Source organism: Sturnira hondurensis, unplaced genomic scaffold (assembly GCF_014824575.4).
Source record: "Sturnira hondurensis isolate 20B ecotype Veracruz unplaced genomic scaffold, ASM1482457v3 Scaffold0025370, whole genome shotgun sequence".
Classification (NCBI taxonomy): Eukaryota; Metazoa; Chordata; class Mammalia; order Chiroptera; family Phyllostomidae; genus Sturnira; species Sturnira hondurensis.
Window position 1 is genome coordinate 15672508 of NW_028098001.1, and position 25817 is coordinate 15698324.

At 39.8% G+C, this 25817-nt stretch overlaps 1 protein-coding gene across 2 annotated transcripts in view; it reads left to right on the plus strand.

Moving 5' to 3' along the window:
- Positions 1-25817, plus strand: part of SPTA1 (spectrin alpha, erythrocytic 1) — a 199218-nt gene that overhangs the window by 34138 nt on the left and 139263 nt on the right. For both annotated transcript variants that reach the window (XM_037039373.1, XM_037039374.1), the window contains exons 13-14: positions 15943-16020; positions 16161-16316. In XM_037039373.1, coding sequence (XP_036895268.1) covers positions 15943-16020; positions 16161-16316 — 234 coding nt within the window. The remainder of the gene's footprint in view (positions 1-15942; positions 16021-16160; positions 16317-25817) is intronic.

Below are 25817 nucleotides of genomic sequence, written 5' to 3' on the forward strand. Positions count from 1 at the left end.
GAAATTCAGTCCCCACCTATCTCATCATCATCTTTTAACTCTTTTATTTTTTAAGTTAAGAGGGAGACAGTGATTGGTTGCTTTTCATGTGCACCCCTATGAAGATAAAACATATGATCTAAGTATGTGACTTGACTGGAGATCTAACCTGCAACCTTTTGGTGCACAGGATTATACTCCAACCACCTGAGACACCCAGGCAAGGATAGAGCTGATTCTTTAAAAAATGCTCTCTAGAGAGAGAAAGAGAGAGAAGGAGAAAGAGAGAGAGAGAGAGAGGTTCAAATAACCAAATTGAGAAATGAAAGAGAAGTTACTATAGATACCACAGAAATGCAAAGGATCATAAAAGAATATTATGAATGACTATATGGCACAAAATTCAATAACCTAGAAGAAATGGATAAGTGCTTAAAATATATAACCTTCCTGGGTGAATCACAAAGAACTAGGAATTCTAAATAGATTGATCAAAATTGAGGAAATTGAAACAACCATCATCCCCTCCCGCCCCCCAATAACAAAAGTAAAAGTCCTGGACCAAATTGCTTCACTAGTACATTCTACCAAACATGCAAAGAAGTTTTGATATCTATTCTTTTTAATCTCTTACAAAAATATAGAACAGGAGGCAATAATTTGTTACACATTTTATGATAGCTACATAACCCTGATTCCAAAACCTGGCAAGGATAACACAAAAAATCAAAATGAATACAGATGCAAAAAAAAAAAAAGCCTCGAGGAAAATCTTAGCAAACCAAATACAATGATAGACATAAAATCATATATTACAACCAAAGTGGGATTTATTCCAGGGGCACAAGGATTGTTCAACATGCATAAATTGATCTATGTAATATACCACATTCACAAAATAAGTGACAAATGATGTAATTATATCAATAGATGCAGGGAAATCATTTGATAAATTAGAATATCCCTTTATGCCTTGGCCAGTGTAGATCAGTTGGTTGGAGAGTCATCCCATAACAGAAATGTTGTTGGTTTGACTCCCAGTCAGAACCTAGATTAAGGGCTCAGTTTCCTATTTGAGAGTGCACAATTCCAGTTCTAGCATGTCCGATCTTTGGTCCAGGCATATATGGGAGGCAACTAACTGATGGTTCTTTCTCACAACAATGCTTCTCTCTTCCTCTTCTTTAAAAAGCAGTGACAAAAATTGTCTTTGGGTGAGGGTAGGAAAAAGACATCCTTTACAATAAAAACACTCAGTAAAATGGTTACAGAAAGAATATATCTCAACATAATAAAGGCCATATATCCATTTTTACCTATGATACATCTCATAAGGATTTAATCTACAATATATAGAAGTAGCTAATACAATTCAACACCTAGAAGAGAAACAACCCTAACAACAAAACAAACAAGCAAGCCAAATATAACCAGAGACATGGAAATAAAGAACAAACTGACAGTAACCAAAGATGAGGAAGGTGGGGTATAATGGAGCAAAGAAGGGGAAGGGTCATCAAGGAACATGCATAAAGGACCCATGGAAAAAGACAATAGGGGGAGGATCAGATATGGGAGGTGGGGGTGGATAGGAGAGGGGAGAGGAACGGGGTAAAAATGGGAATAACTGTAATTAAAGAGCAATTAAGAAATGGAAAAAAAGAGAAGAAATAGGTAAAAGACCTAAATAGACACTTCTCCAAAGAAGAAACAGAGGACCCATAGACATATGAAAAATGCTCAACATCACTAATCATCAGAGAAGTGCAAATTAAAACCTCAATGAGATATTACTTGCCAGAATAGCTGCCATCAATAAATCAACAAACAACTATTGGCAAGAATGTGGAGAAAGGAGAGCCCTCATGCACTATTTGTGGGAGTGCAGTCTGGTGCAGCCACTGTGGAAAACAATGTGGAGTATTCACATAGAAATTATAAATGGAACTTTCTTTTGATTTGGCAATTCCACTTCTGGGAATATATCCTAAGGATCTCAAAACACCAAAACAAAAAATATACATGCCCCCCGCCATGTTCATAGTAGTGCTATTTATAATAGCCATGATGTGGAAACAGCCTAAGTGCCCATTATTAAATGAGTGGATAAAAAACCTCTGGTGCATTTGCACAGTGGAATACTATGCAGCAGTAAAAAGGAAGAAACTCTTACATTTTGCAACAGCATGGATGGACCTGGAGAATATTATGCTAAGTGAATTAAGCCAGTCAGTGAAAGACTAATACCACCTGATCTCACATATATTTGAAATCTAATGAACACAAACTAATGAACAAAATAGTAACTGAAGCTTAGATGCATGAAACTGACAGCTGACAGAACAGAGGGAGAAATGGAATGAGAAGTGGTGAGTGGATTAACCAAAGAATATTTATGCACAACCTGTGGGCATGAAAAACAAAATGGGGAATAACTTAAGGAGAAAAGAGGATGGGACTGGGTGGTGGTAGGGAAAGGGAGAAAAAATGGGAGCAACTGTAATAGCATAAACAATAAAAGTAAATGAATATAAAACTTAAATAAAGGACATATATGGCAAACCCTCAGCTAATATCATAATTAATGGTGTAAAACTGAAAGCTTTTGCTGTCATATCTATAACTAGAAAAGTGTATCTACTCTCACCACTCTTATTCAATATAGTGTAAAGCAATCAGGCAAAAGAAAGAAATAAAAGGCATTGAAACTGGAAATGAAGAAGTAAATTTTAACTTTTCACAGATGGAATGATTCTTTACATAAAAACCCTAAAGATTCCAACAAAAATCTATTAGAAACAATAAAGAATTACAGTAAAGTTGCAGAATAATAATAATCAATGTACAGAATGCGATTGCATTTCTACATGCTAAAAATGAAATTTCAGAGAAAGAGTGGAAAAAACCTTATATTTCCACTTTTAATGAAAAGAATAAAATACATAAAAAATAAACTTAACAAAACATGTAAAGGAACCAGATATTAAAAACTACAAAGCATTAGAAGCGATTGAAAAGAGCACAAAGAAATTGAAAGCTATTCTGTGGTCACGGACTGGAAGAACAAAAATAGTTAAAATGGCCATATTATCCAAAACAATATATAGATTTAATTCAATCCTTATTAAAATTGCTATAGCATTATTGAAGAATAGAGCAACAAGTCATAAGACTCGTATAGAACTACAAAACATCTCAAACAGCCAACACAATCATGCAAAAAAATATCAATGACAGAGGCATTACACTCCCTGACTTCAAAATGTACTACAAAGCAACAGTAATCAAAACAACCTTGTATAGACAGGAAAATGCACAGATCAATGGATCACAAATGAGAGGATAGAATTTTTTTTGCCCATATTAATGTGGTTTCCCACATTAATATGGGTAAATAATTTTCAACAATCAAAAAACAAGCAATAGAGAAAAGAAAGCCTCTTCAATAAATGGTGTTGGGAACATTGGGAAGCCACATGCAGAAGAATGAAACTAGACTACTGTTTGTCCCAATATGCAAAAATTATTTCAAAATAGATCAAACACCTAAATACAAGAACTGAAACAATAAATTACATTAAAAAGCATAAATATTAAATTTATAGGCTTTGGTCGTTGAAAAGATTTTATGAATTTGACCTCAAAAACAAAGAAAGCAAAGGCAATAGTAGATAAATGGGACTCTATCCAACTAAAAAGCTTCTGCACAGTAAATGAAACCATCAACAAAATAAAAAGGCAACCAACCAAATTAGAGAAGATGTTTTAAAAGAATACCTCTGACAAAGGGCTTATATACAAAATATAAAAATAACTCATTCAACTAAGCAAACAAATAAATGAAGCATATGCTGTTCTTAAAGAGAGGAACAATGAACATTATTAAAATGTTCATACACCAAAAGCAATCTATAGATTTATTATAATTACTGTGAAGATACCAATGGTGTTTTTCAGAGAACTAGAACAAATAATTCCAAATTTGTATGAAAACACAAATGATCCTGAATATTCATAGCAATCTTGTAAGAAAGGAACAGGGTTGTAGGTATTGCACTTTCTGATATTAAACTGTACTAGAAAGCTATAGCAATCAGCCCTGGCTGGTGTATCTCAGTGGATTGAGTGCAGGCCTGTAACCACACGATTGAGGTTCAATTCCCAGTCAGGGCACATGCCTGGGTTGCAGGCCAGTTCCCAACTGGGGACTCACGAGAGGAAACCATACATTAATATTTCTCCCCTTCCCCTCTAAAGATAAATAAATTAAATTTAAAAAAAAAGCTATAGCAATCAAAACAGCATGGTACTGGCATCAAAACAGATACATAAATCAACAAAACAAAATACAGAGCCTAAAAATGAACCCACACCTATATGGTCAATTAATATTTGACAATGGAGGCCAAAACATACAATTGGGAAAAGACTATTCAAAAAATGGTGTTGAGAAAATTGGACAGATACATGAAAAAATTTAATCTATACCACCCTTTTATTCTATATACAAAAATAAATTCAAAATGAATTAAAAACTTAACTGTAATATTCAAAACCATAAAACTTTCAGAATAAAACATAAGCAGTAAAATCTCTGACGTTTAACTTAGCTATATATTTTTTGCTGATATACCTCATTGTGCAAGGTAAACAAAAGTAAAAATAAACAAGACTACATCAAACTAAGATAGTAACAACAAAAAGGCAGCCTTCTGAATGTAAGACAATATTCTGTAATTATGCATTTATCAGGGTTAATAACCAAAAGTTATAAACAAGTCATGCAACTCAACATCACAAAACAAAGGATCCATATAAAAAATCACAGAGGATCTGAATAGACACTTCTCCAAAGAAGATATAAAGATGTCCAATAGACATATGAAAGCTGTTCAAGACCACCAATCATCAGAGAAATTCATATTACAAGTGTAATAAGATATCACCTCATATCCATCAGAATAGCTATCATTAATAAATCAGTAAACAAAATTTGGCAAAAATGTGCATAAAAAGATACCCTGCTGCACTGTTGGTAGGAATGTACAGTGGTACAGCCACTATGGAAAACATCATGGAAGTTGTTTTTTTTTAAATATTATTTTTATTTAATTCTTGTTCAAGTACAGGTTTCTGCTTATATCCCCAACCCTGCCCGCCCCCCGCCCCATGCTCCCCACCTCCCTCCCCTTTCCACCCCCCACCCTTAGTTTTTGTCCATGTGTCCTTTATACTTGTTAATGTGAGTCGATTCCCTTTTCCCCTATGATTCTCTCCCCTCTCCCCTCTGGACCCTGTCAGCCTGTTCCATATTTGAGTGTCTTTGGTCGTATTTTGCTTGCTTGTTTGGGTTGTTTAGATTCCTGTTAACGGTGAGATCATATGATATTTGTCTTTCACCGCTTGGGTTATTTCACTCAGCATAATGCTTTCCAGTTCCATCCATGATGTTGCAAAGGGTAGTAGTTCCTTCTTCCTTTCTGCGGCATAGAAGTCCATTGTGCAAATGTACCATAGTTTTGTGATCTAGTCATTGACCGATGGGCATCTAGGTTGCTTCCAACTCTTGGCTATCATGAATTGTGCGGCTATGAACATTGGGGTGCATAGGTTCTTTTGCATTGGTGTTTCAGGATTCTTAGGATATACTCCTAAGAGTGGAATTGCTGGGTCAAAAGGCACGTCCATTTTTAGTTTTCTTAGAAAATTCCATACTGTTTTCCATAGTGGTTGTACCAGTCTGCAATCCCATGAACAGTGAACTAGGGTCCCCTTTTCCCCACAACCTCTCCAGCACTTGTTGTATGTTTTTTTGTTTATGATACCATTCTGACTGGTGTTAAGTGTTATCTCATTGTGGTTTTAATTTGCATCTCTCTGATAGCTAGCGATATTGAGCATCTTTTCATGTGTCTCTGGATCCTCTGTATGTCCTCCTTGGAGAAATATCTGTTCATGTCCTCTGCCCATTTTTTAATCGGGTTGCTTTTCTTCTTTGAGTGGAGTCGAGTGAGTTCTTTGTATATTTTGAAGATTAAACCTTTGTCTGAGGTATCATTGGCAAATATGTTTTCCCAAACAGTTGCTTCTCTTTTTATCTTGATACTGTTTTCCTTAGCCATGCAGAAGCTTTTAATTTTGATGAGATCCCATTTGTTTATTCTTTTCTTTATATCCCTTGCTCTAGGGGACGTGTCAGTAAAAATACTGCTGCATGGAATATCTGAGATTTTCTTGCCAATGCTCTCCTCTAGGGCTTTAATGGTTTCACGGCTTATATTTAAGTCTTTTATCCACCTTGAATTTATTTTGGTGTATGGTGTAAGTTGGTGCTCAAGTTTCATTTTTTTGCACGTGGCTGTCCAGTTCTCCCAACACCATTTGTTGAAAAGGCTGTCTTTACTCCATTTTATGTTATTGCCCCCTTTGTCGAATATTAATTGACTATAGAGATTTGGGTTTATTTCTGGGCTCTCTGTTCTATTCCATTGGTCTATGTGCCTGTTTTTGTGCCAGTACCAGGCTGTTTTGATTACAGTGGCCTTGTAATACAGTTGGATACCAGGTATTGTGATCCCTCCTACTTTGTTCTTCTTTCTCAACATTGCAGCTGCTATTTGGGGTCGTTTATGGTTCCATATAAATTTTTGAAGTGTTTGTTCTATGTCTGTGAAATATGCCATTGGCACTTTAATAGGTATTGCATTGAATCTGTAAATTGCTTTGGGTAGTATGCACACTTTGATGATGTTAATTCTTCCAAACCATGAACACGCTATATGTTTCCATTTGTTTGTGTCTTCCTTGATTTCTTTCTTCAGTGTTGTGTAGTTTTCTGCAAATAGGTCTTTTACCTCCTTGGTTAAGTTTATTCCCAGATATTTTATTTTTGTTTTTGCTATATCGAATGGGATTTTTTTCTTGATTTCTGCTTTCTGCTGCTTCATTGTTGGTATACAAAAATGCCTTTGATTTCTGGATATTGACTTTGTATCCAGCTGTTTTGCCAAATTCATTTATTAGTTCCAGCAGTTTTTTGGTAGAGGCTATCGGGTTTTCCATGTACACTATCATGTCATCTGCAAACACTGACAGTTTTGTTTCCTCCTTTCCAATTTGGATGCCTTTTATGTCCTTTTCTTGTCTGATCGCTGTGGCTAGAACTTCTAATACTATATTGAATAGAAGTGGTGAGAGTGGACAGCCTTGTCTTGTTCCTGATCTTAGTGGAAAAGCTTTTAGTTTTTGCCTATTGAGTATGATGTTGGCTGTAGGTCTTTCATATATGGCCTTTATTATGTTGAGGAATGCTCCCTCTATTCCCAATTTTCTGAGTACCTTTATTATAAATGGTTGTTGAACCTTATCAAAAGCTTTTTCTGCATCTATTGATATGACCATGTGATTTTTGTCTTTGCTTTTGTTTATTTGGTGTATTACATTTATTGATTTGTGAATATTGAACCATCCTTGCATCCCTGGGTGAATCCCACTTGGTCGTGCTGTATGATCTTTTCGATGTATTGTTGGATGCGATTTGCTAATATTTTTTTGAGGATTTTAGTGTCTATGTTCATCAGCGATCTTGGCCTGTAATTTTTTTTCTTTGTTGCATCTCTATCTGGCTTTGGAATTAGGATGATGCTGGCTTCATAAAACGAGTTGGGGAGTTTTCCCTCTTTTTGGATTTTTTGGATTTTTTGGAATAGTCTGTGAAGAATAGGGGTTAGCTCTTCCTTAAAAGCTTTGTAGAAATCTCCTGTGAAACCATCTGGTCCAGGGCTTTTGTGTGATGGGAGTTTTTTGATTACTGCTTCAATTTCATTTGCTGTTATTGGCATGTTCAGGTTTTCTGCTTCTTTTTCACTGAGTTCTGGAAGATTATATTTTTGTAGAAATTTGTCCATTTCACCTAGGTTTTGAAATTTCTTGGCATACAGTTCCACATAGTAATTTCTTACAATCCTTTCTATTTCTGCAGTATCAGTTGTAATCTCTCCTCTTTCATTTCTGATTGTGTTTATTTAGGTCTTCTCTCTTCTTTTCTTGATGAGCCTACTTAAAGGTTTGTCTATTTTGTTGATCTTTTCAAAAAAACAAATCCTGGATTCATTGATCCTTAGAATTGTGCTTTTAGTTTCTATTTCATTTCATTCTGCTCTGATCTTGCTTATTTCCTTCCTTCTGCTTGCTCTGGGCTGTCTTTGTTGTTGTTCATCGAGTTCTTGGAGGTGTCGGGTTAGGTTGTTTGTTTGAAATGTTTCTATCTTCTTTAGGTAGGCCTGTATTGCTATGAACTTCCCTCTCAGGACTGCCTTCACTGTGTCCCATAGGTTTTGGGTTGTTGTGAGTTCATTTTCATTTGTTTCCAGAAGCTTTCTGATGTCTTCCCTAATTTCAATCTTGACCCATTAGTTGTTTAATAGCCTACCATTCAGTCTCCATGATTTGGGGTGTTTTGGGTTTTTTCCATTGGGGTCAGTTTCCAATTTCAGTCCCTTGTGATCAGAGAAAATGCTTGGTATGATTTCTATTTTCTTGCAGTAGGCCTCTTTGGGTTTCACCTGATTGGGACTCTCTGCGATTCCTGAATTCGTGTGACTTTCTCTCTCCTCGACTTAGGAAAATTTTCCATAATTACTCTTTCAAGGAGGTTTTCTATCCCTTGTTCTTCTTCCTCTCCTTCTGGTATTCCTATTATTCGGATATTATTACGTTTCATATTGTCTTGCATTTCTCTTAAATTCTCCTCATTTTTTCTGATTCTCTTTTCCATTATTTGGTCTGTCTGGGAGATTGTTTCTATCCTGTCTTCTATCTCACTTATGTGATCTTCCACCATATCAATTCTATTCTTCATACCTTTTACTGTGTTCTTCAGTTCAGAAATTGTATTCTTCATTTCGTCTTGGCCTTTATTAAGGGTTTCCATTTCCTTTTTCATGTTGGTGTATTTTGCAGAGACCTCACTGTATCTCCCCTGTAGTTTCTGGTATCTCGTTGTAAGCCTTTTGAATTTCCTGATAACCAGTGCTTTGAATTCAATATCTGATAGTTGGCTCGCCTCTATTTCATCTAACGTTCTTTCTGAGACTTCCTCCTTTTCTTTCATTTGGGAATTGTTTCTTTGTCTTCCCATTGTTTGTGTTGCTCTTCTTCTTGGCCTCAGCTTCTTAAAGTGATCTGTTCTGGGTTCCTGGGTTTATGGTGTGAACTTCTGTGGTAAGATGCCTGTCAGATTCAGTGGTGCAGTCTCCTGCAGGTATCTTGGTGTTCTCCACTTCCACCTACTCCTCTTGTTGGCTTCCAGCTTGTCAAGCCTTTTCTTCTGGTCTCCCTAGCTGCAGCAGCCTGAGGGGCTATTAGTGTGGCCTTTCTCTCCTCTCAGTGAACTTAGCTGGTCTCGCCAGTGCCCTCCCAAGATCCAGAACGGCGCTGCTCTCCCGTGCCCCGCTGAGAGCAGGTTTTCCCCCAGGCTTCCCAGCTCTGGCCTGGCGTGAGGGTACGCACTCCCAGCCAGGCTTTCCTGGTCTCGCAGGCTTTGGCTTGTACCTTTCTCAGTGCTGTGGCTGCACACACTGGGCAACTCACCATTCTTCCAAGCTGGCAACCACAGCCTGACTCCCGATGCTTCTCAGTCTGAGCCCAGCTGGGTAGGGATGGATCAGGCAATTGGCGCTTCCCCAGGGGCCCTGTCAGTCGCGTACAGTGCCCCGAGGCTATGTGAGCGCCCGCTGGCATCCCCGGCTGGAGTCCCCCGGTATTGGGAATGCACACCACTGGGAATGCACGCCACCGGGAATGTATGCCACCGGGAATGCTTGCCATTGGGAATGCATGGGATTCCCAGACTTCCAAGCTGATGACCACACTGGACTCTGGATGCTTCTCAGTCTGCGCCCAGCTGGGTAGGGATGGATCTGGCGATTCACACTTCCCCAGGGGCCCTGTCAGTCACGTGCAGTGCCCCGTTGCTGTGTGGGCGCCGGCTAGAGTCCCCGGCTGGATTCCCCCGGTATTGGGAATGAGGACCTCCGGGAATGCATGGGACTCCCAAACTTCCAAGCCGGCACCTACAGCCTGCCTTCCGGTGCTTCTCAGCCTGCGCCGGGCTGGGTAGGGAGGGAGCTCATGACTGGTGCTCTTTCCGGGGCACTGACAGTATCCCGAAGCTCCTCGAGACTGTGGGAGCACTGGCTCAGGCTACTATGAATGCCGGGCCCCTCAGTTCCCCAAACTGGCAAACACAGCTGACTCCACGGGTTATCAGAGTTCTCTGGTTTGCTTCCCAATGCCCACTCCTCTCTCTGCCACTACAGGCAAACTGATCTCTCCTGGTATTTTCCAATCTGCACCCTGCTGGTTAGAGAGGATGCCAGTGACTAGTTCTCTCATAGGGTTGTAGTTGTTGCCCTCCCTAGGCTCTGAGAGATCAGGACGGCCCTGCCAGGGCCCTGGCGCTGCTAGGGAAGGGCCCGCAGCCTCTGTGCTGTTCCCTCTTACCTTGCTGATCTGAGGTCCGACTCCTCTCCTCAACCTCTGGTCATTCAGTGTCCGCTATACTCTCTGGGGTCCTCCCGTCCCAATTGCTGGGTCCCTGTTGTGTGTTCACCCTGCTCCTCTTCAGAGCAGCCTGGTTTTTCTCCGGGGCAGGAAGGGAAGTGAAATCCTTTGTCCTACTCTGCCGCCATCTTCCCACTCTCTCCGTAAGTTCTTTAAAAAATTTAAAATAGAGCTTTTGTATTTCCTGCCAAAATGGAAGCAGAGGTTTACATGCTACACCTCCTCACACTACCATAAGAAAGATAATAACAAATGTGAAAACAAAAACCAATCAGAAATGTCAGAAAAATCAAAGCATATGGAAGTCCAGCTACCAAAGAGTTAAAGAAGACATATTCATCAAGATGGGTAGGAAGGACAGAGACAGGAAGCAGGGGCAGAGAGGACACAGTGTGGCATAGTGAGATACCAATGAGACAATGCTGGTGGTAGCTGGCAGAATGGGCAGTCTCACGTTTATGTATACTGGATAAAAACTGGGAGGAACAACTAAAGAGAGCAACCCCAGGCCCAGGCCAGACCACACAGTCCAGGGTTTGAGTGCCAGGTAAATAAAGCCTCATAATATCAGGCTGTAAAAACCTGTGGGGGCTTGAGTAGCAGCTGCCCACAGAAACTGCTGGTCCCTCGGGAAAGTCTGTTTAAAAGGTTCACAGGGTCCTAGACATACATAAACCAACCCCCCACCCCTCGGGAAATCAGAACCAGGGCAACAGTGAGAAGGGTGTCAGTTTCTTATGGGAAGTAGGGGAAATGATTGTACATGGGTTGAGAGCTGATCAAGCAACATTGTTCTCTCTCTGACCCCTCACCCACAGAGTGCCACGAAGCTGTGAAATAGGCTGTCCCACTCTGGCAAATACCTAAAGTTATGCCCCTTACAACGTAACAGTTGTGCCAAGACAGAATCAACACAGTGCTACCTAGTACACAGAAAAAAGGGAGGCTGCCAAATAGAGGAGAAAAAGAAATACAAGCCATACAAGCCCTAGCTAGTGAGTCCCAGTGGACTGAATGCTGGCCTTTGAATCAAGGGGTCACCAGTTTGATTCCTAGTCAGGGCACATGCCTGGGTTGCAGGCCAGGTCTTCAGTAGGGGACACACAAGAGGCAACCACACTGATGTTTCTCTCACTCTTTATCTTTCCTCTCCATTCTCTCTCAAAAACAAAATCTTAAAAAAAAAAAAGAAAGAAATGTGGCCCAGATGGAAGAATAAATCAAAACCCCAGAAAAAGAACTAAGTGACGAGGAGATAGGTAGCCTATTAGGTACAGAGTTCAAAACACTGGTGATCAGAATGCTTAGTGAAATTATTGTGTATAGCCACAAAATAAAGAAGTGAAGGGCATACAAAGTGAAATGAAGAAAAATAAAAAGGGAACCAACAATGAAGGGAAGGAAGCTTGGATTCAAATCATCAGTTTGGGGGAAAGGGAAGAAATAAGCATTCCCCTGGAACAGAATGAAGAAAAAAGAATTAAAAAAAATGAGGACTGGCTTAGACATCTTTAACCTCTGGGACATCTTTAAACATATCAACATCCAAGTCATAAGGGTGCCAGAAGGGGAAAAGGAGGAGCAAGAAACTAAAAATTTATTTGAACAAATGATGAAGGAAAACTTCCTTAATTTGGCAAAAGAAAGAGACATACAAGTCCAGGAAACTCAGAGAGTACTAAACAAGTTGGAACCAAAGAAGTACACAATGAAGAACATCATAATTAAATTTCCAAACATTAAAGATAAAGCAAGAGTCTTGAAAGTCTCAAGAGAAAAGTAGAGTTACCTACAGGGGAGTACCCATAAGACTGTCAGCTGGTTTCTCAAAAGAAATCTTGCAGGCAAGAAGGGGCTGGAAAGAAGTATTCAAGTTATGAAAAGCAAGGACCTACATCCAAGATTACTCTATCCAGCAAAGCTATTATTTAGAATGGAAAGGCAGATGAAGTGCTTACCAGAGCAGGTAAAGTTAAAGGAGTTCATCATCGCCAAGGTTTTATTATATGAAATGTTAAAGGGACTTATGTAAGAAGAATAAGATCATAACTATGAACAGTAAAATGACAACAGACTCAGAACTATCAACAATTGAATCTAAGAAAAACAAAAACAGAAGTTAAGCAAACAACTGGAATAGGAAAAAAAATAATAGAAATGGAGATCAAATGGAGAGTTATCATTGAGGAGGAGGAATGAGAGAGGGGAAAATGCTACAGGGAATAAGAAGCATAGGTGGTAGGTACAAAATGACACAGGGTGTTAAATATAGTATGGAAAATGGAGAGGCCAAACAACTTACATATACAACCCATGGACATGAACTAATGGGGGGATTCCTGTAGGGAATGGGGGTACTGGGTGGATGGGGGCAAAGGAGAAAAATAGAACAACTGTAATAACATAATCAATAACATATACTTAATTAAAAAATAAAATAAAATAGAACTATTGTATGATCCAGAAATTCCACTTCTAGGTCTATATATGAAGAAATCCGGACTTCTGCCAAGATGGAGGCATAGGTGGAAATACTGTGCCTTCTCCCACAACCAAGTTTGAATACAATAAAGGTTTGGAGAATGAAGACACAGGCAAAGAACAGAAAATTGAATTATACGGATCCGGCAACAACTAACCCTTCAACAGGGACAGTAAGAGGGGCGGATCCAGCAGTGGAGCAGGGTTAGGGCAGGACAGATCCCCTGACCTAGGCAAGCAGGCAGCCAGGAACCAGTGAGGGTGTGGGGAAGACTGACCTTGGTCACACATTCGCACACAGTGAGATGGACCACGCAGGCCCCAGGGGGCGAACCCAGTGGTGGAGGGCTGACGGCGGTGGCGCACTTGCGTGCAGTGGGACGAAACGCGTGGGCCCTGGTGACAGTGGCAGCTGCGGCACCTGTGGGGGCCGTGGTGGGAGGCGGCAGATGGGACACCATTGTTCCTCTCTGACCCCGCCCCCACATACAGCGTCACAACCCAGCAACTGAGTTGCCCTGCTCTGGTGAACACCTAGGGCTCCGATCCTGCTATGTAACAGGCACGAACAGCCCAAAAGATGGCACAAGAAGAACTCAAAGTCCCAGAGCCGATAACTCTAAGCAACCAAGAAATAGCCATATCTCAGATGCACAGTTTAAAACACTGGTCATCAAGATGCTCACAGAACTGGTTGATTATATTAACAAATTAGAGGAACATATGAAGGCTAAACTCACTGAAATGAAGGGAGATGTCCAGGAAATCAATAGTGATGGAAAGGAAACTGGGACTCAAATCAATGGAATGGACCAGAAGGAAGAACGAAACATCCAACCAGAAAGGAATGAAGAAATGGGAATTCAAAAAAATGAGGAGAGGCTTAGGAACCTCCAGGACATTTTTAAACGTTCCAACATCCAGATTATAGGGGTACCAGAAGGGGGAAGGAAACAGCCATGAGTGGAAAACGTATTTGAACAAATAATAAAGGAGAACTTCCCCAGTCTGGCAAAGCAAATAGACTTCCAGGAAATCCAGGAAGCTCAGAGAGTCCCAAAGAAGTTGGACCCAAGAAGGAACACACCAAGGCACATCATAATTACATTAGCCAAGATTAAAATGAAAGAGAGAATCCTAGAAGCAGCAAAAGATAAGGGGACAGTCACCTACAAAGGAGTACCCATCAGACTGTCAGCGGATTTCTCAAAAGAGACCTTCCAGGCAAGAAGGGGCTGGAAAGAAGTATTCCAAGTCATGAAATCCAAAGACCTACATCCAAGATTGCTTTATCCAGCAAAACTTTCATTTAGAATGGAAGGCAGATAAAGTGCTTCTCAGATAAGGTCAAGTTCAAGGAGTTCATCATCACCAAGCCCTTATTATATGAAATGCTAAAGGGACTTATATAAGAAAAAGAAGATGAAAAATATTAACAGTGAAAGGACGGCAAACTCACAGTTATTAACAACCAGGCCTAAAACAAAAGCAAACCAAGAGGACAGCTAGATCAGGAGTGGAGCCAAAGAACACATGGAGGGTTAACAACAGGGGAGTGGGAGGAGGAGAAGGGGGGAGAAGGTACAGAAAATAGCATAGACAGTAGGTAGAAAATAGGGGGAGGGCAAGAATAGTGGGGGAAATATAGAATCTAAAGAACTTGAGACATGTGGTCATAAACTAAGGGGGGCAGAATGGTGGGGGAGGGAGTGTGCGGGTGGAGGGGAATGAAGGGGGGAATAGAACAACTGTAATAGTATAATCAATAAAATATATTTTAAAAAGAATTAAAAAATCAAATAAAATAAATGTGAATTACTGGCAAAAAAAAAAAAAGATACCCAAATCACTAATTCAAAAGAACATATGTTCCCTCATATGCACTGCAGAATTATTTACACTAACCAAGATATGGAAGCAACCCAAATGCACATCAGTAGATGAGTGGATAACAAGAAAATGGTTCATATATACAATGGAATATTACTTGGCCATAAAACAAATGAAATATTACCATTTGCAGCACCACGGATGGACCTAGAATGTATATTGCTAAATGAACTAAGTCAGTCAGAGAAAGACTGATCATATGATTTCACTTATGTGTGGAATCTAAAGTACAGAGTAAAAAAACAAACAAATTTGATACAAACTCAGAGATACAGAGAACAGACTGATGCTTGCTAGATGGGGGAGAGATAGGGAACTAAGTGAAAAATTTTAAAAGATTAGTAAGTACAAATTGGTAGTTATATAATGGTCACAGGGATGTAAAGTTCAGCATAATATATGTAGTCAACAATATTGTAATAAGTTTGTATGGTACCAGGTGGTTACTATAATTATCAAGGGGTAGTACTAGAATTACCTTTGTAAATTATATAATTGTCTAATCACTATGCTCTACACTTGAAACAAACACAGCACGATATTAAATGTCAACTGTCATTGAAATATATATTTTAAAAATTACCTTTACAATTTTGACTCCTCTATTCATATGGGCAGGAATATAGATATGGATATAAGTGTATATACTAGATACAAATGTATGTTTACATGTTAGATCATAGATAAATAAGTAGATTGATGGACTGGACACTGTACATGGGTATATCAATAGTACTTGCTTTTAAAAATATAAGAATAGATCAAACATTCACCTTGTGATTTCAGAATTAATTTGCTATTTTATGTGTGTGGGTGTGTGTGTGTGTATGTGTGTGTGCACGCATGGAAAAGGTAACTGACTTACCTGGTCTACATTTTAAAATACAATTTATAACAGAAATTAGAGGCAGGATCTCTTCAATGGTACCCTGATTCCTTCTTCAACTACCTTCCCAAACTGTGGCCAGAAACTCAGCAGTCGCTGAAGTAAAACAACCCTGTTTTGTCTTGTTTTGTTTTGTTTTTCAGACATTAGACAAGACTGCAACCAAACTGATTGACAATGATCATTATGATTCAGAGAATATTGCTGCTCTCCGGGATGGGGTATGTTCAATAGCTCATATGTGCCCATCTGTGCATTAGTGTCAGGGAGAGTGTTGAGGGTACCTTGACCAATGTGAATAGTGAACCTCATATGTCCTCACTTTGTTTAGCTGACAATGAGTTTGCTGATTATTTTGCAGCTGTTGGCTCGGCAGGATGCCCTACGTGCAAGGGCTGCCACTCGACGAAGATTGCTGGAGGATTCATTGCATCTCCAGAAACTGTATCAGGACTCAGATGACTTGAGGAACTGGATCAACAAGAAGAAAAAGTTGGCAGATGATGAAGATTATAAGGTAAGTAGGGTTTTCCAACCCTTGACATATTAATCAGATCTTAGTTTCATGAAATTCTGTAATTCCATGAAACTATCCTTTAAGCTGAAAGGACCATAGTATTTAGATAGTAAACCTCATTTTACAGATGAGGAGACAGAATCTCAGAGAAGGGCAATTATTTCCCTAAGGCTATATCTAGTTAAGAGCCAAAAATCTAGTTTCTGGTTTTCCTATCCCTTGCTATCCACCATCCTTTTTTTTTCCTGGCACAGTTTCCAATGGCCCTTAAATAGAATTGGGTAAGAGAGGGACTGCTCCTTATTTAGCTCTTTGTTGCCCCTTTATCACCTTTTCTGCTCCCCTCTATACCCTTATAGTAAAAAGACAGTATATTTAGTTATAATATACACTAAAATGTACTGGAAGTTACTTGAAACTCAAAATCAACTCAAGGGATGGGTATAATATAAATTTATAAAGCTTTGTAGCTGAAAAGAAACAACTCCTGATTTTGTAGATGAGAAAACTAGGGATGTAAATTGTAAAATTAATTGTCTAAAGTTAACCAATTATTTAGAAGGCAGATTAACATAAGTGGATTAGAGGCATGAATTCTTGAAAAGGTGAATGTGGGTTTGAATTTTCTCCCTCTTCTTTTAGTTTGTGTTACTTGGGAATTTCCTGAATTATCATTTAGTCTTAAGACTAAATGTATACCTCAGACCCTTTTGTAATATATCTTCATAGAACTATGAGAACTACTACCTTATATTTACTTTTTATTCTTTTTTAAATTTATTTAATTATTTTTCAAGTATAGTTTTCTGTCTATTATTCCCATCCCATCCCATCTCCCTGTGCTCCCCCTCCCTCCGATTTCCACCCTTCTTAGTTGTTGTTCATGTATCCTTTATATTTGTTCCTCTCTTATATTTACCTTTTATTCTTTAAGATTAGCACTTTTTGCTTGTGTTCTGTAAAGGAGTCATGGTTCCAGTGCATTTAGGGTATGCAGATCTTCTCTATATGGGGCAAACAGATGGATGATAGCTATACTAGGATAGAAATAGAATATAATTTTAATACTTCATGATAGCTTTGATTGTTATTTCCTGTATGAGGTGTCATGTTTAAAGTGATCTTCAGGAAATATCCTGGCTCAGTAGAAATAAAAGCAGGGCTAGATTAGCCATGTCTGTCATGTGTATAGAAGGAAGAATTGTAGAGAAAAAGAAACCTTAGTACAAGGTAGGAAGGCAGACTAGTGCAAGCACTGTGGGAAACAGTATGGGAGTTCCAGCCAAGATGGAGGTGTAGGTGGAAGTGCTTTGCTTCCTCACACAACCAAAAGAAGGATAACAGCCCATTTTAAAATAATAAACAACCATAAGTGCCAGAAAAATCAAACAGCATGGAACTCCAACAACCAAAGAGTTAAAGAAACATTCACCCAGACCACTAGGAGGAGTGGAGATGGGAGATGGGCAGCTGAGCAGGGAGGATGTGTAGCAAGGCAGCAGACTGTGTGGGCAAGGAAGGGCTGGCTGAATGGGAAACTAAAGACTCAAAGGGGGTTACCACATGGGAGAAATACTGTGGGGGTTGCCACATAAGAGAAAGTATCAGTCTCATAGGAGATTTCCTTGGAAAGTGGGGCTACAGCAGAGTAAGTGAGCAGACCCCTTTCTGACCCCTCCCCAACAGACAGCACCATACACAGCACAGAGGGTTGCCATGCTCTGGAGAATACATAAGACCCCTCCCCTTGCAGCAGAGCAGGTGCACTAAGAGAAAGAAATATAGCCCAAATGAAAGAACAAATCAAAACTTCACCAAAAGTGCTAAGTGGCAAAAAGATAGACATCCTATCTGATGCAGACTTGAAAACACTAGTAATCAGGATGCTCACTGAATTGATTGAGCTGTGTCACAAAATGAAGAAACGAAGGCTACCCAAAGTGTAATAAAGCAAAATATACATGGAATCAACAGTGAAGAAAAGGAAACCAGAACTCAAATCAATGACTTAGAACAAAAGGAAGAAATAAACATCCAACCAGAACATAATTAAGAAACAAGAACTTGAAAAAATGATGAGAGAATTAGAAATCTATGGGACAACTTCAAACAATCTAACATTCAAATGATAGGGGTAATATAAGGAGAAGAACAAGAGCAAGAAGTTGAAAACAGGGACAGCAGGAAGATGGTGGTGGAGTAGGACAAAGGATTTCGCTTCCCTCCACACACCGGAGAAAGACCGGGCTGATCTGCGGAGGATGCCCAACAGGGTCCCAGCATATAAGAATGCAGGACTCCAGAGAGTGTAGCAGACACTGAATGACCAGAGGTTTAGGAGAGGAGACAACTGCAGATCAACAAGGTACGAGGGAGCAGCGCAGAGGCAGCGGCAGGTGCTCCACGAGGCCAAGACAGGGCCCTGGCCGGCTGCCCCGGTCTCTGAGAGCTGAGGGTGGGCAACAACAACCCTGAGAGAGAACTAGTTGCTGACACCACCCCTATCTGGCAGGGTGCAGATTGGTAAACACCAAGAGAGATTGGTTTGCCAGTAGTGGCAGAGAGAGGAGTGGGCATTGGGAAGCAAACCAGAGAGCTCTGATAACCAGTGGAGTCAGGTTGCTGGCTTGGGAGAACTGAGAGTTGCCTGAGCATTCCCTGTGTCGCGGGGCCTGTGCCTGCTCTTGAACAGTCTCCGGGAGTCTCGGGCTGCTGGCAGGACCTCTGGAAGTGAGTCAATTTGTCGGCCTGGGTAACTGCGGGTTGCCCGTGCTTTCCCGGCTGCGTGGGGCCTGCACTGGCCCTCGGCTTGAGGAACTGCGAGTTGCCCGGTCTTTCCTGGCAGCTCAGGGCCTAGGCTTGGCTCTAGGCTTGGGTAATTGAAAGTCACCCATGCATTCCCTGTGGTGTGGAACCTGCACTGGCTCTCAAACAGCCTTGGGGTGTCTCGGGCTACTGGAAGAGCCCCTGGAAGAGAGCCAGTCACCAGCTCCATCCTTACTCAGCCAGCGCGGACTGGGAAGCACCAGGAGTAAGGCTGTGGCTGTCGGCTTGGGAGAATTGTGAGTTGCCCTTTGTGTTCAGCCACAGCACAGGGAAAGGTCCGCACCCAAGCCTGGGAGACCAGGAAGGCCTGGATGTGAGTGCGCACCCCCACACCAGACCAGGGCTGGAAAGCCTGGGGAAAAATCCACTCAGTGGGGCGTGGGAGAGCGGCGCCAGTCTGGATCTTGGGAGGGCAATGGCGAGACCAGTTGAGCTCACCGAGGCGCAAGAAAGGCCACATTAACAGCCCCTCAGGCTGCTGCAGCTAGTGAGACCAGAAGAAAAGGGTTGACCAGCTGGAAACCAACAAGAGGAGTAGGTGGAAGAGAACACCAAGATACCTAAAGGAGACTGCGCCACTGAATTTTACAGGTATCCTACCACAGAAGGTAACACCATAAACTGTGGGAACCAGAACAGATCAATTTAAGAAGCTGAGGTCAACAAGAAGAGCATCACAAACAATGGGAAGACAAAGAAACAATCCCCAAATGAAAAAAAAAAAAGAGGAAGTCTCAGAAAGAACGTTAGACAAAATAGAGGCAAGTCAACTATCAGATATTGAATTCAAAGCACTGGTTATCAGGAAATTCAAAGAGCTTACAACAAGCTACCAGAAACTAAATGGGAGCTACAATGAACACTCCGCACACTATACCAACATGAAAAAGGAAATAGAAACCATGAGCAAAGGCCAAGAGGAAATGAAGAATACAATTTCTGAACTGAAGAACACAGAATGTATGAAGAGTAGGATCAATGAGGTGGAAGACCATATATAAGCGAGCTTGAAGACAGGGTGCAAAGAATCTCCCAGACGGACCAAGTAATGAAAAAGAGAATCAGAAACAATGAGGAGAGTTTAAGAGAAATGCAAGACAATATGAAACGTAATAATATCCGAATAATAGGAATACCAGAAGGAGAAGAAGAAGAATAAGGGATAGAAAACCTACTTGAAAGAGTAATAATGGAAAATTTTTCTAAGTTGAGGTGAGAGAAAGTCACATGAACCCAGGAATTGCAGAGAGTCCCAGGCAGGTGGAACCCAAAGAGGCCTACTGCAAGACACATTATCATTAAAATGGCAAAACTCCAAGAAAAAGAGAGAATCCTAAAGGCAGCAAGGGAAAAAAAGAAAGTAACATAAAAGGGGGTCCCAATAAGGTTTGCTACTGAATTCTCAACGGAAACACTCCAAGCAAAAGAGAATGGCAGGAAATATTCCAAGTAATTAGAAATAGAGGCCTACAACCAAGGCTACTTTAGTCAGCGAGGCTCTCAATAAAGACAGAAGGCCAAATAAAGAGCTTCCAAGACAAAAGAAGTCTAAAAGAATACGCCTCCACCAAAACAGCTCTAAAAGAATTACTAAAAGGGCTGCTTTAAGGAAAGGAAGGAAAAGAGAGAGACAGAGAGGAACTGTGGTACAAAAATGGCAATGAATAAGTAGCTTTCAATAATAACCTTAAACATAAATGGATTAAATGCACCAATTAAAAGACATAGAATAGCTGAATGGTTTTGAAAGCATGACCCACATATATGCTGCCTACAAGAGACCCACCTCAGGTCAAAAGACCACCACAGACTAAAAGTGAAAGGATGGAAACAAATGTTCCAAACAAATGGACAAGAAAAAAAAAGCCGGGGTAGCAATTCTCATATCAGACAAAATAGACTTCAAAGAAAGGGCCATAAAGAGAGACCCAGAAGGTCACTTCATAATACTCAAAGGAAGAATCCACCAAGAAGACATTAACATCATAAATATATATGCACCCAACGTAGAGGCACCCAAAATATATAAAGAAAATCCTAGAGAACCTCAAGAAAGATATTAACAGCAACACAATTATACTAGGGGACTTTAACATCCCATTGTCAACAATCGAAAGATCTTCCAAAAAAAATATCAACAAAAATATAGCTACACTAAACAACAGCCTAGATGAAATGGACTTGAGTGATATATATAGACCCCTTCATCCCAAAGAAGCTAAATACGCATTCTTTTCAAGTGCCCATGGAATATTTTGAAAGATAGACCACATGATAGGACACAAAAGGAGTCTCAACAATTTCAGGAAAATAGAAATCATACCAAGCATTTTCTCTGATCACAAGGGACTTAAATTGAAAACCAATCCCACAGGAAAAAACCCAAAACACCCCAAAGCATGTAGACTGAATTGTATGGTATGAAACAAAGAATGGGTCAAGATTGAAATTAGGGAAAAAATCAAAAAGCTTTTGCAAACTAATGAAAATGAACTCACAACAACCCAAAACTTATGGGACACAGTGAAAGCAGTCCTGAGAGGGAAGTTCATAGCAATACAGGCTTACCTAAAGATGATAGAAACATTTCAAACAAACAACCTAACCCGACACCTTCAAGAACTTGAGGAACAACAACAAAGACAGCCCAGAGCAAGTACAAGGAAGGAAATAAGGAAGATCAGAGCAGAACTAAATGACATAGAGACTAAAAACACAATTCTAAGGATCAATGAATCTAGGAGTTGGTTTTTTGAAAAGATACACCAAATAGACAAACCTTTAAGTAGGCTCATCAAGAAAAGAAGAGAGAAGACCCAAATAAACACAATCAGAAATGAAAGTAGAGAGATCACAACTGATACCACAGAAATAGAAGTGATTGTAAGGAATTATTAGCAGAACTGTATGCCAAGAAATTTGAAAATCTAGGTGAAATGGACACATTTCTAGAAAAATATAATCTTCCAAAACTCGAGGAAAAGAAGAAGAAAACCTGAACAGGCCAATAAGAGCAGAAGAAATTGAAGAAGGAATCAAAAAACTCCCATCACACAAAAGGCCTGGATCAGACGCTTTCACAGGAGAATTCTACAAAGCTTTTAATGAAGAGCTAACTCCTATTCTTCACAGAGTATTCCAAAAATTCCAAAAGGAGGGAAAACTCCTCAACTCTTTTTATGAAGCCAGCATCATCCTGATTCCAAAGCCAGATAGAGACACAACAAAGAAAGAAAACTTCAGGGCAATATCGCTGATGAACATAGATGCTAAAATCCTCAATAAAATATTGGCAAATGGCATCCAACAATACATCAAAAAGATCATACACCATGACCAAGTGGGATTCATCCCAGGGATGCAAGGATCGTTCAATATTCATAAATCAGTAAATGTGATACATCACATAAAGAAAAGCAAAGACAAAAACCACATGGTCATATCAATAGATGCGGAAAAGCTTTTGATAAGGTACAACACCCATTTAGGGTAAAGGTAGTCAGAAAAATGGTAATAGAGAGAGCATTCCTCAACATAATAAAGGCCATATATGAATGATCTACAGCCAACATCATACTCAATGGGAAAAATCTAAAATATTTTCCACTAAGATCATGAAGAAGACAACGTTGCCCAATTTCACCACTTCTTTTCAATATGGTATTAGAAGTTCCAGCCACAGTGATCAGACAAGAAAAGGAAATAAAAGGCATCCAAATTGGAAAGGAGGAAACAAAACTGGTATTGTTTTCAGATGACATGATAGTGTACATGGAAAATCCTATAGCATCTACCAAAAAACTGCTCGAACTAAATCAATTTGGCAAAACAGTGGGATCCAAAGTCAATGCTCAGAAATCAAGGGCATTTTTGTATACTAACAATGAAACAGAAGAAGCAGAAATCAGGAAAAAATTCCCGTTCGATATAGTAAAAACAGAAATAAAATATCTGGGAATAAATCTAACCAAGGAGGTAAAAGACTTGTATGCAGAAAACTACACAACACTGAAGAAAGAAATCAAGGAAGACACAAACAAATGGAAACATATACAGTATTCATGGACTGGAAGAATTAACATCATCAATATGTCCATCCTACCCAAAGTAATTTACAGATTCAATGCAACACCTATCAACGTTCCAATGGAATATTTCACAGACATAGAACAAACACTTCAAAAATTTATATGGAACCATAAAAAATCCCGAATAGCAGCCGCAACTTTGAGAAAAAAGAACAAAGTAGGAGGGATCACAATAGCTGATATCAAACTGTATTACAAGGCCACTGTAATCAAAACAGCCTGGTACTGGCACAAAAACAGGCACATAGACCAATGGAATAGAACAGAGAGCCCAGAAATAAACCCAAATCTCTATAGTCAATTAATATTCGAAAAAGGGGGCAGTAACATAAAATGGGGTAAAGATAGCCTTTTCAACAAATGGTGTTGGGAGAACTGGACAGCTACATGGAAAAAAATCAAAGTCGAGCACCAACTTACACCATACACCGAAATAAATTCAAGGTGGATAAAAGACTAAAATATAAGCCATGAAACCATTAAAGCCCTAGAGGAGAGCATTGGCAGGAAAATCTCAGATATTCCATGCAGCAAATATTTTTATTGATACGTCCCATAGAGCAAGGGGCATAAAGGAATGAATAAACAAATGGGATCTCATCAAAATTAAAAGCTTCTGCATGGCTAAGGAAAATAGTATCAAGATAAAAAGGGAAGCAACAGTTAGGAAATCATATTTGCCAATGATACCTCAGACAACGGTTTAACCTCCAAAATGTACGAAGAAGTCACTTGACTCCACTCAAAGAAGACGAACAACCCAATTAAAAAATGGGCAAAGTACTTGAACTGGCATTTCTCCAAGGAGGACATACAGAGGATCCAGAGACACATGAAGAGAAGCTCAATATCGCTAGCTATCAGAGAGACGCAAATTAAAACCACAATGAGACACCACTTTACACCAGTCAGAATGGCTATCATAAACAAAGAAACCAACCACAAGTGCTGGAGAGGTTGTGGGGAAAAGGGGACCCTAGTTCACTGTTCATGGGATTAAAGACTGGTACAACCACTATGGAAAACAGTATGGAACTTTGTAAGAAAACTAAAAATGAACATGCCTTTTGACCCAGCAATTCCACTATTAGGGGTATGTCCTATGAACCCTGAAACACCAATCCAAAAGAACCTAAGCACCCCGATGTTCATAGCAGCACAATTTACAATAGCCAAGAGTTGGAAGCAACCTAGATGCCCATCGATAAATGACTGGATCAAAAAGCCATGGTGCATTTACAGAATGGAATTCTATGCTGCAGAAAAGAAGAAGGAGCTCCTACCTGTTGCAACACCATGGATGAAACTGGAGAGCATTATGCTGAGCGAAATACGCCAGGCGGTGAAAGACAAATACCCTGTTATCTCACCTTTAACAGGAATCTAAACAACAAAAGAAACAAGCAAGCAAAATATGACCAATGACACTCAAATACGGAACAGGCTGACAGGGTCCAGAGAGGAGAGGGGAGAGAATCATAGGGGAAAAGGGGAGGGACTCACATGAAGAAGTATAAAGGACACATGGACAATAATTAAGGTGAGGGGCAGAAATGGGAAGGAGTTGGGGATCACTGGAGGGGGCAAGGCAGGGAATGTAAAACAAAAACTTCTTGAATAAGAATTAAATAAGTTTAAAAAAAGAAGTTGAAGACATATTAAAATAAATAACGAAGGAAATCTTCATCAATTTGGCAAAGGAAATAGATTTCCAGAAAGTCCAGGTTGCCCAGAGAGTCCCAAAGACATTGGACCCAAGGAGAAACACACCAAGGCACAGCATAATTACATCACCCAAGATTAAAGACAAGGAGAGAATCTTAAAAGCAGCAAGAGGAAAGTGCTGGAGGAAAGTCTTACAAAGAGTGCCTATAAGACTATCAACTGATTTCTCAAAAGAAACCTTGCAGGCAAGAAAGTGCTGGAAAGAAGTATTCAAACTCATGAAAGGCAAGGACCTACATTCAAGATTACTCTCTCCAGCAAAGCTATCATTTAGAATGGGGGGGGGCAGATAAAGTGCTTCCCATATAATGTGAAGTTAAAGGAATTCATCATTACCAAGCCCTTATATCAAATGTTAAAGGGACTTATATAAAAGTAGAAGATCAAAACTGTGAACAGTAAAATGACAACAAATTCATAACTATCAACAAGTGAATATAAATACAAAAGCTAAACAGAACTAGAGCAGAAACAGACCAGAAAAATGAAAAACATGTGGAGGGTTTTCAGTGGGAAGGAGCATGGAAAGAATGGTAGAATGAAAGGTATGGGCAGTAAGAAGCTTAAATGGTAGGTATAAACAGATGGGGAAAGGTTAAGAATGATATAGGAAACAGAGAAGCCAAAGAACTTATACATGTAACCCATGGGCATGACCTATTGGGGGAGACGCTGGAGGCCTTGGGTGTGTAGGGCAGAGAGGGGTAAGGGGAGAAAAAAATGGAGAAACTGTAATAGCATAACCAATAAAATATACTTTAAGAAAGAAAACAGTATGGAATTTTCTCAGGAAACTAAGAATGGAGCTGCATTGTGAGCCTCCAATTCCACTGCTTGGATTACACCTTAATAATACTGTACC